At 33.7% G+C, this 16,321-nt stretch overlaps 1 protein-coding gene across 2 annotated transcripts; it reads left to right on the top strand.

Moving 5' to 3' along the window:
* Positions 1-462: 462 nt before the first annotated feature.
* On the top strand, positions 463-16,243 carry LOC105267615 (excitatory amino acid transporter 3). Of its 2 annotated transcripts, none has more exons than XM_011306585.1 (8): positions 463-608; positions 3,905-4,628; positions 11,124-11,515; positions 12,576-12,770; positions 13,363-13,546; positions 13,629-14,057; positions 14,148-14,282; positions 14,980-16,243. In XM_011306585.1, the coding sequence occupies exons 2-8, from the start codon at positions 4,609-4,611 to the stop codon at positions 15,122-15,124; spliced, it is 1,500 nt and encodes a 499-aa protein (XP_011304887.1). In that variant the 5' UTR covers positions 463-608; positions 3,905-4,608; the 3' UTR covers positions 15,125-16,243. The 2 variants fall into 2 exon arrangements, with proteins under 2 accessions (XP_011304887.1, XP_011304888.1); XM_011306586.1 differs by lacking the exon at positions 463-608 and adding an exon at positions 2,727-2,762.
* The last annotated feature ends 78 nt before the right edge of the window (positions 16,244-16,321 follow it).

Raw genomic sequence — 16,321 nt, 5'->3', positions numbered from 1 at the left:
ACTTGCCACTCAGAGAAAAAATCAAACCTATTCCTTTCTTATTGATAACGAACCCACCCCTTTATCAATAAGAAAGAAATAGGTTTGATTTTTTTTCTATTCTTCAGTTTTTACTATATAGAATATATATATAATATATATATATACATAATAACTTATGACCATTTCAACTTATCACCTAAATTACTATTACCTCTTTTTTTTTCCGGACAAGTGAAGAAATCTATCCCGCGCACGTGTATCGTACAGAATTTTCGATCATGACGTGCGTAAAGCTACGTAAGTGCGTAAAGTGCGTAATTGAAGAGTTACTGGAGGGAGTGATATAAAAAATAATCAAGGGGTGGAGAATGGAAGGACACCCTGATCTCTCACACTATTTTCCAATGACATCTCCACCTCCGTGTTTGCGCGGTACCACCACTGCCACCATTTGGTTTTGGCTCGGTTCGCGTCTCCTCCAGTTGTCTCACGCCACAAGTGTTCGTGGCGTGCTCCCGCGAACAAGTACCGCTCTCATATTCCATTCCCATCGAAAACACGCCAACCACCATCGATCGTCATCGATCCTCACCTCAATTAAAAGGAACCAATAAAAATAGTCTGAAGTAAGAACCAAAAAACATCACTCCCTAGGTGCTTTCGTTTATAAAAAAGCACTCCCTCAAATGATTTGTTAATTAAGGGAATCATCCTGGGGGCTTAAGGTGTTCATGTGATTATATTAGTGTTCCAATTGTTTTGGCGGTTTTCGTTGTCTCGGCTATTTTTAATATTTTGTTTTATAAATACAAAAAAGGAAGCAATTGATAAGTTGAAACAGTGAAAGCAGAAAATTCGATTTATCTCGTCGGTGAGTTTTTCGGGAATATCTCTGGAATGAAGGGAGATCCAGAAATTTTTGATATGACCTTTTTTGGAGAGATCATTCAGAGCTGTAGAAAAGGTGATTACAGAAAATCGGGTATTTTCGTTGGTTTTGGAGGTATTTTTGAAAAACTCAGTGAAGGGACCGGAAGAACTCTCTTTTTAACACTTGGTTGAAAACCTGAAAACTCCAGGTGCTTCCAGACATGCGTTCCAGTATTTGATCTAGAAAAAAAATGAGTTGTTAAGTGAGAGATCACTTAGGGGTATTACGAGGTGATTATGTGACTTTAGTGTTCCGGGTTAGCGAAACGGTCAGTAAAGTATCCTTTTATTTAGCTGCGAGTAGGTGTGGGGTTGGTTTTTCCCTCATCATCCCCTTTTGTGATAGTTGATATCGTCAGCGATGAAATCCGAGGGATGATGTCCCCCTTTCTCATTATCCCGATAACAACTTCTTTCTGGTTTACTTTTGAAAATGAGATTATTATTATTATTTTTTTTTGCGTCCTCGATGATAAGTTACGGATGCTGAAAAACATGGGGGGGTCAGGATGAATGTGCCTGGGGAACTAGTTGTGAGACGATAGGGTGGGTTATACCGATGTGCAGTGACACGCGAGAGGCCTCCACAGGAAGAGTTAAATGAAGTGGAATTGAGGAGATAAAGTCAGTTGATCATTGGTGAAACTGTGAATTTTTTAAATGCCGATACTTGTTATGGTCACGGTATTGTCGTTGGAATGAGCGGATGATTTGAAAATAATCGTCGAACCATTTCACCGCTCCATTTCCGCTTTCGGGAATTATTAGTAAAGAGAAAGAGAAATTATCCGTAACTATTGCTCAATATCTTAAAATCTATATACAAGAGAAAAATCTTTGCAGAACCTTTTTTCCAGATCTCGAAAATCCCCACAGAAAACTCCCCACAAAGAATCCAGCATCTCTCTTCGATTTCGAGATATCGTTAAAAAACGAACGATTCGGATAAAAAAAAATTTAATTTCTCCTCGTAATAAATCGCATTTTTCTCTCTGATAAATCGATCCGGATAATTAGCGGAGTACTCCACTCTCCGATTGCTCTTATCACTCATTAGGTCCATTTCTGCTCAGAAAAAAAATTGAAGGGTATATTTTTTACCTCGGGGGTGTTAAATTCAGAAATTAGTGCATTTCGATATCTCGCGATGGATCGATTATTTCCATTGAAATGAGTAAATCCTCGAGTTGAAAGGCGCATTTAGTGCCACACCGTGAAAGCACTTGACACCTGCCCCCCCGCCTTTACCCCCCTCAGAAAAAGAGAGGGGGAGGGGGAGAAGTACCCCCTGCAATTTTCCAACCACTGTGTTACCCTCTGGCCACTCGATTGTCGATTCTGAATCGAGGTCACTTTATCGCACCTCTCGCTTTTTAACGTCGAGAAATGGAAGATGAAAAATTTCATTTATTCTGTGAACAATGGCGCACACAGCCTAGAACTTCCCTGCAATAAATGAGACATTGATATCAACAATGACTGACTGATAACAAGAAAATGGCGATGTATCGGGCGTTTTTGTGGGGATCGAGAGGGGATTGTTGAGAGGAGCTGCATATGAGTCTTAAAAAATTTTTTTTTTATCGATTTTTTATCTTTATGAATCGAAAAATGTACGGAATTTTTTTGTTGTCGATCTGTTTTGTCGTAACCTCAGCCAATCGAATCCGTCCTGATCAGGTCACCCCAATCCCTCGTAACTCCTGGGGTAGGATCGAAGGAGAGTCAACAAAGAGGAGGAATACAATAAAATACGGATGTTGATTCATGGGACAATGGGAGTAGAGGGAAACTAGAACGGACCCCGAAAAACCCTCGAGAAGTGGAAGAAAAAACTAGGTCTATAGCTGGTGCGTTGATGTGCTAAAAGCTCTTCCACTTTAACAGGAAGGATACAGGAACAAAGAGATACTTAAAAGTCTTCATTGTTGGGAGGAAAGCCTCGGAAATTCGAAAAAATTATCCCTCAGAAAGAAAATTATGGGACAATTCTTCGCCATTTCCCCTCAGAAATCTACCATTTTCCTCATGTTAAGCAGAAAATGAAAAATAGATCTGAATTATCCATTCGGATAATATTTTTCATGTCATTTATTGTTGCCAGATAAATTATTTATTATAATCAGCGTTTCACAAAATTAGAATGAATATTTTTATCTATTTATAATTAATCTATTTTTTTCTATTTTAATTGATCTATTTTTTTTTATTTAAATGTTATCATTTATAACCAAATGATTCTTGACTAAATTAGTTGGAGTTATTATTATTGTTTTTAATTATGAAGTTTCAGTTTCTAATATCAGAGATTTTCCAAAACTGGTGCCTCAAAACTATTTTCTTCTTACTAATGAATTTTCCTGATTTTTTTCTTGAAATTAAACTTTTTTTTATTTAATCTAGAGAAAAGACAAATTTTGACTTTATATTTGTTTTTCTTTTGGGAAAGTCTTAGAAAGAAAATTATGTGATAATTGCTGATTACAATTTTCCCACACAATTCTGGGATTTCTCTGATTCTAAGGATTAAATTAAAAATATTCCCAAATTGTTTATCTAGGTCAATAAAGATCATTAATTAATTCACTTCTTGAATTCCAAATGTTGTCAATTCGGATTTATTATTATTATTTTTAATTACGAAATTTCAGTTCTCGATAGAAATTTCCGAAAATAATTGGCTCACAACGATTTTCTCTTCATTAATCAATTCCCCTGATTGACTTTTTCCAATCAAATCAAATTCTACCCACAGCGACCTTCAAATATCCACAAAGAGGAATACTTAATAATCCATTACAAAATTTCATCGTTTCACAAATCGTTTCCCAATTTCCCCTTGAATTTTTATTCTCAGCCTGACGGTATAGTGACCTTTCTCAATCCCTCCCATAATCGTTAACCGATTCGAACCTTCATAATTTACATTAAATATTATACATTCTCCGAGTAAAAAAATCTTAATTTAGTATTTATTTTTGATTTGTAACAGGTTTGAGGAGAGGATCAGGAAGAGTGTAAAAACCGGAGTGGAAGTCAAGATTGATGGACTAATAATTCGCTCGGTGTTTATAAATAAATTGACATCAATCGGGTGGCATCAGTGGACAAATAGGATAATTAATATTTTTCGTAACAATGGCGATTAGTTGAGGAGTGAATACATGAGGTAAATGTGTGAAGCAGTGGTCGTTATCGATGTATCTGTGACATTATGATAGGACCGGTGCTGGGAGACAGGAAGGGATCGTCGTAGGGGGATATATTAGTGACAGTACATATGTATTCGAGCACATAAAGCTTTAATCGTAAAGCACCCAAGGTGGCACAGATTGAGAGAGACCCCATCAGCAACACATCCTCTTTTGTCGGTTATATATCATCGATTCTCATTAGTTTATCATTTATTGGAGATCAATGTGTGGACCATGGGTGATGTGTTTTTTCTGGATCAGTGAATTTGTGGAAAGAGTGAGAGTCAACCCAACGGCACAAAAAATTTATAATTGTTGAGGTTTTTTTTTTTTATTTCAATTCATCGATTCGAGAGCAGTTTGTCGGTCCCCTCTTGCTGAAGGGAGCTCTTCATATTCTTCCACCACTTCCGACACACCGGAAGTTCATACATGTGAACGGTTACACCGGAATTACGTACGAGACATTTCGATCTTCTGAAGATACACCGGCTGTTTTAATATGGAAGTTGCATCGGAATTGTGAGTACTTTTTATTTTATCCGTGAATTAGTTAGTTAAATTGATTATTTAATTATTGATTATTTAAGTAATTAGCTTGGGAGGTGGAAATTTGATTTTGAATTACGGTCTCGATGGGGAATTTTTGGGAGATATTCAGGGGAGTTTTAATGATTTGGGAAATATTTTACGAATTACTGGGATTTTTGGAGAAATAATTGTTGTTTTTTCGATTATGCAAATTTAATTTCCCTATTTTTGGGGAAAAATTGCAATTGTCAGTATTTTCTCTTCCGGGTTAGAAAATTCAGGAGATTGTATTTTAATAATCAAGGCATCATCTATTTTCAATCGATTGAAAATTCAATTGTATTTTATATTGAATTTTGACGATGAGCTTGAAAATTCAAACACTCATTAAAAAATTTTCCTGAATCTTGACAATTAATGAGATATTTAGTGAGAGTTTTTAAAAATAGACATTGCACTTAAACCTAATAATTGCATTTAAACCTAAATAATTGAGAATTATATATAAATAATTTTGTAATTGAAATCAAAGTTTCGAGGCGGCAATTTTTTTGAAGACATTTTTTTGATTTTATACGGTGACGAACAATCAAGCGAAGTCGATAACGCGACACGAAAATAAAACTTGAATCAAGTATACTTTATACTTGATCCTAGTCTATTAGATTTTCGCTGAATATTGATGCAAAATGGATGTTTCCACGATTCTAATAACAATTATAAATACACTAGGATCAAGTATAGAGTGTACTTGCCTCAAGTACAACATATGTACTTAAATCAAGTATAAAATACACTGGACTCAAGTATGTATTTTATTCCATGGATAAATCATTAAATCAAATAAATTATTAACAATTATTATTACAAGAAAATATATTTGGCGTTAGTAAATCTAATGGGAGTATTTATGAAATGATTACCAGATTTACTGATGGGAAGAAAATGTTTTTAATAAAAGAAATTGTTGCTCCCAGTGTACGGTGTACACGAGTCTCAAAATACCAAGAAGAATTTCCGGTAAAAATGGCAATTTGGTAACCCTGATTGAAATTTCAAGAAAGTTTTACCAGTGTGTACAAGATCCAAGCAATTTCGTGCAATTGCCAGTTGTACTTAAGAGTCTCATCAGGCTAATCCACAGTATTCATCATCAGCAGCGCTTGACAGGGCGCACAATAAAACCGCATGTAATGACATCTCGACAAAACGGGCGTCAATATGATGCACCGACGACGACGGATTATTCATCTGAAATATCTCCGTCTGATATAGATTTTGAATTAACGCGCGAATTATCTGCACGGAGAGAAATATTCAAGAAAATTAGGGAATGTCTTATCTAATCCGGTTTTAAGTGAATTTCTATAGAAATGTAGGGGAGACCCGGGGAAAATGGGACATTCGGGCAAAACGGGAATTCATTCCTGAGGAGAAAATGGAAGGCGGGGGAAATGGGATGAATCAGGGGATACAATAGGTGGCGATGGGAAAAATTGATGGTAAGAATCCATTATCCAATATTTCAGGTTTTCCAGATTTTTATTACTCTTAATTGATGAAAAATGTTATTTTTAAAAATGTTATTAAATTTCTATATAAGGGATTCCAATATTAAACGCGGAAAATGAGGGAGTGCACTGAGGGAAATATTCAATAAAAATTACGTGTTTTTTTTGTAATTCTGGAGCGAAATGTGGTTGTCGGAAATTTTACGGAACTGTCACGTAATTTTTATCGAAAGTCATGGAATTTTCTCGCGGTGTTCCGTAATTTTTATCTGAATTATCGGTGAAAAATAACGATACCGTCACTTAAATTTTTCGAATCAACTCCATAATCGGTAAGTGAACTGAAAGTTCCGGAATTTTTACTAAATATTTCTCTCCGTGTGGAGTTAGATCGCGTATTTTTTAATGAAATGTTGAGAAATAAAAGAAGTAAAAAACACCAGTATAATTAAATGAATAAATTAAACTTGCGAAAAACACTGGGATATTTTTAGACTGTCTCCCTTTTCGACCAGTTCTTCCCTATAGGAAAAATCTGAAACGTTCAAGAATATTCCGGGAAAAATTATCACTGAAAAATACGAAAGAGTGACGTAAGATTTCTGGAAATTGTAAAATCTAACAAGAATTTCACGAATCCTTCAGGAATTCACTTCAGGAATTTTTACGTAACATTTTGAAAATTATAAATCTTCTGGTGCAGAAATTTTTTTCTCGGAATTCTCTATAAATTTTTCTGAACCGATGAAAGGTTTACAAAAAATGCAGAAAAATTATTAAAAATTATTATTATTATTAAAAAATTATTATTGCACGATGACGAGATTTTTGGGAGTCGTGGAATGATAAAATTAACGGTAAATTTTGTCGGGCCGATTCGATCAACAATTCTTCATAAACCTGAAAAAATTATTAATTTTGGTTAAAAGGGGGTAGAACACCCTTAACACCTCGCTAGGTAGAAGATAGTAATTAAATAAGACGCCTACTTCAAAGGCGCACATTCACCGTCTTACTTTGACTAATAACTCAGTTAGACAAGTAATTGGTCTAATTAATGATGAAATTTGTCTGACAAGTATTATTGAAATCTTTAAGGATCCATTTCTTTTTATTCAGTAAAATTTCTTTCTTTTCCTCAAAGTTTTCCAATCAATGAGATTTAATTTAGCTTGCAATCAGTAGTTTTGAATGTTTAATCTAATAAACAATTTTGTGGAGTTGACAAAAAGTGGACTATTGATGTTTTATCCAATATGAAAAAACCTTTGAAATTCAATGAATAATCAAGATGAAGTGAATTCTGTGGGGAAGTGGTAAGCCATGATAGACGCTAAATATTTGACGCCACTTTCTAGCTAATATCTCGGAATTAAAGAAATATATCGAATTTTTTATATAAACATTTTTTATAGAACAGGATGAGAGCTACAAAAAAGGTATTAATGAAAAAACTGTGATTTTCCTTCAATTTCGAGATATTCGGTAAAAACTGGCCTCTAATAAAATGCACTTATCCTAGCCTACTATTGCGTTACAGAATTGTTTTTCAATTAAAAAACAATCAAGTTCGCTCCTGAAGGTGATGGGATTGAAAATCATGCGTGATCTCGTTATGAACACGGAAATTGTATTTGTGTATAAAAAGAGGAATTATTATCCAGGTGAGAATGAAAAACAATCAGTTGATGAAATTCGTGCTTCGATGACTTCAATATTTAATACTATTTTATTTTATCCAATACAAATGTGATTGATGGATTTTTCATTGTACATCCTGATTGATTTGTTTATCGAAGTATTGATAAAGTCAACAATTTAGAGAATTATTCAGTATTTTATGATTTATTCCCCTGAAATCAGTGACGTCAACATCAATTGTTATATCGGAGAGAAAAGTGTCATTCAATTAGAACCAATTTTAATTTGCAAATAGCAACAAAAAAATACAACAATAAATTATGGGGGCAGTTTTTTTGCGATTGTTTATGACGTGAATTTTATTTATTTAAAAAAATAATGGAAGGTACAGAATTTATCTATTTGTATTTTCTGTGGTAATTAGATTAATTAATGAATTTTTCTTTGGAGTTGGACTTCAAGATAGATTTCACTGTGAATTGTTGGCGAGATTTGATTGAAGCTCGTCTCGTTTTGCCAATCAACTATTGAATTTATATCTCCTGTGCTTGTCAGATTGATCGGGGATAAGGGAGTCCTGTCTATTCAGGTCATTTGTTGTTTATTGTTTGTTTATATATTGTATCTATGACGGCACTGCCATCACTTTGAGTGCAGAGAGCAGAAAAAAAAATGCATACAAAGCTTTTTGATGTTATCAAAGTTGTAACTTTCTTTTTTACATAACCGTCGAGATTGATCGATTTCAGGGGATCAATCCGGGGTAAATAAATCATTTTTTTTAGTTTTCTATTGAAAATCAAAAGGATAGAATTCGTAATTATTCTGACTGAATGTAAAATCAAAATCTAATCTAGTCTAATGATAATTATTTACCTCCATACAAATTCCCCAGCAATGACAGTATAAATAAATTCCGTATTTGGATTTCAACACTTTGAATAATACAATAAAAAAAAACAATTAAATTTCCAATAACTTGAAAATTCAGGGAAATCACTGGACAAATTTCCACCATTTCTCCGGTCTCTCAGTGCCATATGGACTTAAAAACAAACAATTAACTTATTCGTTAATTAAGAATTCTATCAAAATTTTCTGTCACTCTTTGTTCTTGAAAATTCCCACATTTCTAAATTGAAATCTCAGCTGTCATTTCCCAATGGTGTGCCATGTTTCTTTTAACGAGAAGAAAAATATTAAATAATTTCTATTTTTTATTTAATTTAAATCATTGGTTTTAAAATGTAACTTTGAGATTAGAACATTCCGTCGCGATCTTTTCTCGACTTGTCCTTCCAATGGAAATTATGTAAATTCATTGAATCAATGGGTGCTCCTAGGGGAATAGCAAACGAGGTCATTTTGCCGTTTAAGACAGACCGATGAAACATTCGAAAAGACACGTGTCGTACCCTTAGATACACCCACGTGTCTTTCTCAAGGCTACGATAAAATTAAATAAAAAATTTCCCCATTTCCATTGAGATTCAAAATTTCATCACCCGGTCTATGCGTTAGTCGGATTATTTCAAGTCATGACATGTCGAATGGAATAATTGTGTCATATCGCAGCATTGAATAAAAAATTCATGTGTCCCTTTTCAATGACACCATTTCAGTCGGAATTTTCAATGACTTCGAGAAGAGTTGACACATTTATCGCGACATAATATCTAAGACCGAGGAAGTTTTGTAATACAAATCTTGCCACCGATAATAGGCGAGGGATTGGGTAATGAATATTTTTTGGTTTGTTGATAGGAACGGTTATTGTAAGGCCACTTTATATTGCCTCATCATTGATGACCCTTAGAGTTTTAGATTTATTGTCTTAGAATATTAATGGTTAGATCTGATTGGTTCTCTGTTTGCACAAATTTATGAACATCAATTTTACAATTTTTTATTTTTATTTTATTTTTCTCATTCCTCCAATTATGATGTACACCAAATATTATATACACTATAAGCAATTTGTTGAAATTCCTCTCACAAAGTATTCTGAATTTTTAATTAAATCAGTTTGAATTCTATTCCAATTAAACCATTCGTTGATTTTCTTGATTTCTTGAAAATTCGAGAAATTGGAGAAAATTCGAGAAAATTGAAGTTTTTGATTTCTGACGTTGCAGTAAAAATGACCAGTTTTTTCCTCGAGATGTTATTTAAGTGGTAATTATGTATTAATTTCTTTATTTCAAGAATTTCCGAACATTCAGGGTTGAAATTGACTACATAATTTAAAAAAAAAGTTATAAAAAACATATAAATTTTATTTGCAAATTGACGGTTATTGAATTTTTCTGGCACCTTTACTGTTCGCTAGTTATAATAAGAGACTTCTCTCTAGTTAATAATTAGTATAATTTTGCAATTGCCTGGGAATTTTTGTTCGGGTGATTTCGGAGGATTGCTTTTAAGAGGTGGTCAATTAGTTGGAATCTATTTGAATGCAGTTGAACCTAGGGCATCTCTAAATGTATCACATGGTAGATCCAAAGCGCCCATTCATCCAAGCACCTACACAAGTAATTCATCAATCCGTCACATCCTGTTTGTGTTGGTGTCAGTAGACATGCGAATCATCATCCCATCCCGCCCACTGCTTTCCATCAATTATTCCAATGATTGGATTGGACCACAAGATTTTTTCCAAAATGCTGGAGCCGCGAAAATCCAGGTAGCAATTCATGCGAGGTGTATTTAATTGGCGGTTGGATGAATTTCTGCGAATAGATTACACACGAATCAATAATTCAACCGAAAAATTAGCCCGGATACTGGCCATCAGTGATGCAAGTGCATTTGTTAATGGGTAATGGCGTTTATTCGGATGAAGAGGCTGGACTTCAAATTTAATATGATTCAATAGGTTCATATTTAACAAGATGCGTGGAATTGATTTGCCACACAGAAAAACGGTTTCCTTGACCTTCAATCGAATAATTTATGAGCGAATCGCAGCCCAAATCATTTCTATTCTTGAATAATTATGGAATCCAAAATAGAGAAACTCTACAAAAACTATTCCATTAAAAAAAAATGAAAATTAAAGATAATCGCCTGTTGTTCGGTTTTCGATGGACAATATTAAAATATCGTTAATTAATTATTTAATATTTAATAAATTGTTTATTTAAACCAAATAAATGTTTACACTTGCGAGAAATAATTAATTTAATTGAACAACCGAAATTTTCTTGAGAAAAGGAAAGATCCATTTGATATAATCACAGCGTTAAATAGAAATATGATACCGCTTTCGTTATTATCATGAAGATTTATATTTTTTAATGAACAATAATGATTTTTTGGTGATTTCTGTTTGCAGATCACCACTTTCGGGGAGTGATTCGTCAAAGCCAGTTGAGAGGAGTTCGTACTACCCCCAGGAGCCAAACAAGAGGCCAAGAACGAGAAGACAGAGGATCACATCATGTCTGTCCCACAATGCCCTCACAGGGCTGACCATCGGTGGTGTAATTGGGGGAATTATCCTTGGAATTTGCCTGAAAGGAACGGGCAAATGGAGTCCCCGGGAGATAATGTACGTCAACTACGCCGGTGAACTATTCCTCAGGATGCTGAAGAGTCTGATTCTACCCCTTATCGTCTCAAGTCTCATCTCTGCCATTGGATCCCTCGATCTATCATTGAGTGGCAAAATTGGGGCACGTGCCATTACCTATTACATGGTTACAACTGTCAGTGCAGTTATTCTGGGTTCGTCCTATTTTTATTATTCATTCATCATCACTCATTACCCTGCCAAGTCATCGATGCTGACCTCGAGTTCTCCTTGAAGTTCAAATCTTACTGCAATGTCGATTACTTTCATCGAAGATCGGTTATTTAATATAGAGAACTGGATTTTATAGAGAATTCGTGGACAGCAGCTGCGTCTCAAAGAACTTCTAACGATTTAAATAAAAAAAATGTAATTGATACGTAAATGATTTCAATTCGATCCCTCTATTCGTATTGCGCTCATATATTGTGTACTCATTCGATGGCTCATTAAATGAGCTTGAATAAATGAGATAATTATGTGATTCTCACAATTTTTCATGGAGTTCTGCCGATTTGAATGTTCAAATTTCAATTTCAATTTCAATTTCAATTTCAATTTCAATTTCAATGTTTTTATATTTTCTCTGCAAATAAATAATTTACGGTAAATAAATAATATGAATATTGATCAAATAAATATGTGTCTATCATTTTAGATAACATTTTGAAACCTTTGAAGTGACAGCAGTTGGATGTGATTTCATTTCGTTTCTGTAGATTTATTGAAATTTTTTCACATTTTATCGTTGTCACCCTCTAAAATTTACGTTAATTGCTAATTACCGTAACATTTGATGCGGAGAACAAGGATATTATATACCATTTTAAAGGTCTTGATGCGTTCTTTAAAATGCCTCCTTGAATTTCGATTTACGTCGATTTGATTCAGAATTATCGATGATAATGTATCGAATTCCACTAACCGCGTTTTGGTAAATGATAATTTATTCCATCTCAATAAACTCTATAAAAACTTTTATTATCCCTGCAAATACTCCTGCATTCAATTTTTATGTACGAATTCGCGGGAATGTGTGGTAAATATAAAAATAACAAAGAACACGAATTATAGAAAAAATATATAATATTCGAGTTTCTTATCGTAATTAAACTGATTAGATTGAATTACATGAAGAGTATTTAAAAAAATTATCGATGAGTTGTTGAATAAATGTAAAATGCTTAGTAGATTTTGATGAATGATTTTTCACAGGAATCATTCTCGTCATGTCTATTCAACCTGGAACGCTATCCAGAGGAGAGAACATGAAGAGCAGTGAAATGGCTAAGAGTGTCAACACCGTTGATACTCTGATGGATTTAGTCAGAAATATGTTTCCTCCTAATTTGGTGCAGGCCTGTATCTCGCAGTATAGAACTGTACTTACGAAGAGAATTAATGACACGGGTGAGTACTTACTGATAATACTGCATAATCCTCCCTGCAATTAGATCATAATAATAGTATGAACATCCGAAAACAATTAATAGAACAATCGAATCAAACCAATATAAATAATAAATTCCCAATCAATCATTAATTTAACAGAACTAAAAATAGTTCACAGATTAATAATATTTATATTTGGAATTTCAATTACTGAAGGAAATGTCAATTGACAAATTTATATTCCTCAATACTTAGCTTTTTCGATGCAAATTATTGCATCACTCAATGAAGATTATCTTGCAGTTAAATAAATTAAAAATATGAGTTGAAGTATTGGGGATAATAATATGAGCTGCCATTACATATGCTTTTTTTTATTTATTACAAACTCAGCGATTAAAACTATAGGAAAAATACTCATTTATACGTCTATATATTAAGTAGAAAAAATTAATAGTATTAACAATCGCTTGTAATTCACTGGCTGAAGGCTTTTGGGTAATAGTTAGTTGCATATTATAATTAATCATGTTAGAATATACAAAAAAATATAATATGAGCTGTCGATGTCTGGATTTTAATTTGATAAAATGAATTTTTATTCAATCAGAGGATAATAACACGTGGGCGATCGGTGGTGAGAACACATCGGGAATGAATATCCTGGGTCTCGTTGTATTTGCAACAGTTCTTGGAATAACTCTCGGGAAAATGGGACCTGATGGAAAACCTCTGCTCAATTTTTTCGAGGCACTGTCCTCCGCCATGATGATCATCACCAACTGGGTTATCTGGTGTGTCTTAAAAATTGTTCCCATTCTGATTAGAGTAACGATGAACTAGACTGATAAAGTGAGTCATTTGAATTGATTTCAGGCTGTCTCCTCTGGGGGTCCTCTTCCTGGTGACCTCGAAGGTCCTGGAGATGCAGACATTCGATGAAGTATTGAGTCAATTGGGGATGTATTTCATTACTGTCATTATTGGCCTCTTCATTCACGGCTTCTTTGTACTGCCATTAATATTCTACATCTTGACGAGAAAAAATCCCTTCAGATATGTCTACAATATGGCACAGGCCATAGCAACAGCGTTTGGCACATCATCGAGCTCAGCTACACTTCCAGTTGCCATTGGATGCCTCGAGGAGAGAAATGGAATCGATCCCAGAGTCGCACGTTTTGTCATGCCAATTGGTGCAACCATCAACATGGATGGTACAGCTCTTTATGAGGCAGTTGCTGCAATTTTCATCGCTCAGGTTCGCAAAGTACCTCTGTCCTTTGGACAACTTGCTGCTGTCAGGTAAAAGCTAGTGTAATTACTCGTCATTATTGTTTTATTATTTCCCTGGGCTATCATTTTATAAAGGTCTCTCGTTTTTTTTCAATGCAGCATCACTGCTACTGCTGCTAGTATTGGAGCTGCTGGCATTCCACAGGCTGGACTCGTTACTATGGTCATGGTACTGGATACCGTTGGTCTTCCTGCTAATGATGTCACTCTCATTATCGCTATTGATTGGTTGTTGTAAGTATCTGCGATGAGGCACTGAATTGATGGGTTGAATTTTATGTTGTTAGGATACAATATTCGAAAATTACTCGTCAAATTTAGAGTGAAAAAACTCGAGATTTTTAATAATAGTAGTGTCATGTCAAATTTTTAGGGAATTCTTTGTTGACGAATCATTCACGCAATAATTCTCCTGAATTTTTTATGATAAATGAGAAATTTAGGGACTAGTTTCGATTCAAATTGGATTTAAACTCATATAATTGAAAATTTAAAAGACTTTAGGATTGAAATTTTGATGAATTTTTAATTGATCGATTGAAGAATGAAAAAACACAAACTGCAATCAAACTGACTTACAAAAAACGTTAGAATTGAAATTGTTACAAAATTTTGTGGGTAATTAGAATATATTCAACGAATCAACAAATTCGAATTCATACAATTAAAAGTTTACATGATTGAAATTTCAATAAATTATCAAAAGTGTAATAAGAATGATTGAAAATAATGTCTGCATTTTAAATTAATTATTTAATAAATTCAAACAAATCGATTGCAATAAAATCGAATTGCAAAAAACAAGATGTAAGTTAAAATTTTTCGACAAATTTCTGAGTAATTGAAAAATATTCAACGAATTTACAGGAAATAATAAAACATTTGTTGAATATTTGTGACTCCTAATAATTTCTGGTGTTTCTACCCTCAGGGATCGCTTCAGAACATCAGTGAATGTAGTTGGCGACTCTCTGGGTGCTGGTATCGTGAATTTCCTGAGTAAAAATGAGCTAGCAGCGATGCCCCATCACGTTCAATCGCAAAACGGTGCCGATCGTCATACAACGTCGATATGAATCGATCGACCCGCAAATCAACGACAATAATTGCCTCTAGGCAACTGGCGGGCGTTAACGAGATAAATAACATGTGAGAATATTAAAGGAAAATTAAAAAAAAAAATGAAGAAAAATCCAAAACAATGTATGTAATGGAGGCATTGAACTTCATCCCCGTGACGCTCGAACGAATCACCGCCTACGTGTTCTAGCAGCCTCTGTGTTTCATTGTCAAATCGTTTATATTATTTTACCAAACTGGAAGAGATCGTAAACTAATTATTATTTACAAAATATACCTTTGGTTACTATCCTGTTATTTATTTTAGCAATGGGCCAATAACGATTAACTACTCAATTTTGTGCCAAATGTATTAATAAATAATGTTCATAACACGATGAAAGTATATCTTTAAACAATTAGTTCTGATTGCATCAAGGACATTGATATCGTTCGTTGTACATAATAACATTGAATACATAACAACGAAAAAATAATGCACAAAGTTTTCAGTAAATGCCCAATTCAACGTCAACAATAATTAGTGGCCCATTTGTTTTTTATTAATTTCAATTCTCTCGATTATCAGTTATACCAGTAGATGATAATTCAAATTGATATACGTGTATACATTACTAATGAGTCATAGGTACTAATTAAAATAACATGGATTAGCAAACGATTATATCAATTTTATGGAATAAACGCTGGCGACCATATCGATTGAATCGATTTTGAAGAAAATAAAAATTCATATTTATTATAATATATACAAAAATATTATGTATACATAGATTTATGTATATGGAAATTCAGTGATTGTTCGGAGAAATTTAATGATAATAAATTGTCACTGAATGTCGATATTAACATTTCAATTATGTTGAGATTGATGTCAATCCAGCTGCGAGGCTATACACAATTAACGTTCAATTTATTGTTGTCGAGAAAACTCATTACGTGGGTACATAAATACTCAGTATACATTTTAATTAATCATGGGCACGTTAAGAGTTTAAAGGCGAGCTCGATGCTCGTTGATGAAAAATTTTAATGGGGATTATGGAAACATGTAATTGTGTACGATCATTGTATTTGAGGCTTGAAAAATGTCGAAAATCAAATAAAAAAGTTGTTTGAAGTATTCCAGCCCCTTTCTTCAATCACTCACTCATTACACACTCAAACATTCTCCATATTGACTAAATAATTAT

Source organism: Fopius arisanus, unplaced genomic scaffold, assembly GCF_000806365.1.
Source record: "Fopius arisanus strain USDA-PBARC FA_bdor unplaced genomic scaffold, ASM80636v1 scaffold00048, whole genome shotgun sequence".
Lineage (NCBI taxonomy): Eukaryota > Metazoa > Arthropoda > Insecta > Hymenoptera > Braconidae > Fopius > Fopius arisanus.
This window is presented reverse-complemented; position numbering and strand designations above follow the sequence as displayed.

What these genes read in the sequence shown, in the direction of transcription:
- LOC105267615 (XM_011306585.1), top strand. Translation starts at nt 4,609, where the DNA reads ATGGAAGTTGCATCGGAATT. An exon ending in GAAGAGAATTAATGACACGG is followed by an intron (nt 12,771 to 13,362) that starts GTGAGTACTTAC and finishes TTATTCAATCAG; the next exon opens with AGGATAATAACACGTGGGCG. An exon ending in ATCGCTATTGATTGGTTGTT is followed by an intron (nt 14,283 to 14,979) that starts GTAAGTATCTGC and finishes TTCTACCCTCAG; the next exon opens with GGATCGCTTCAGAACATCAG.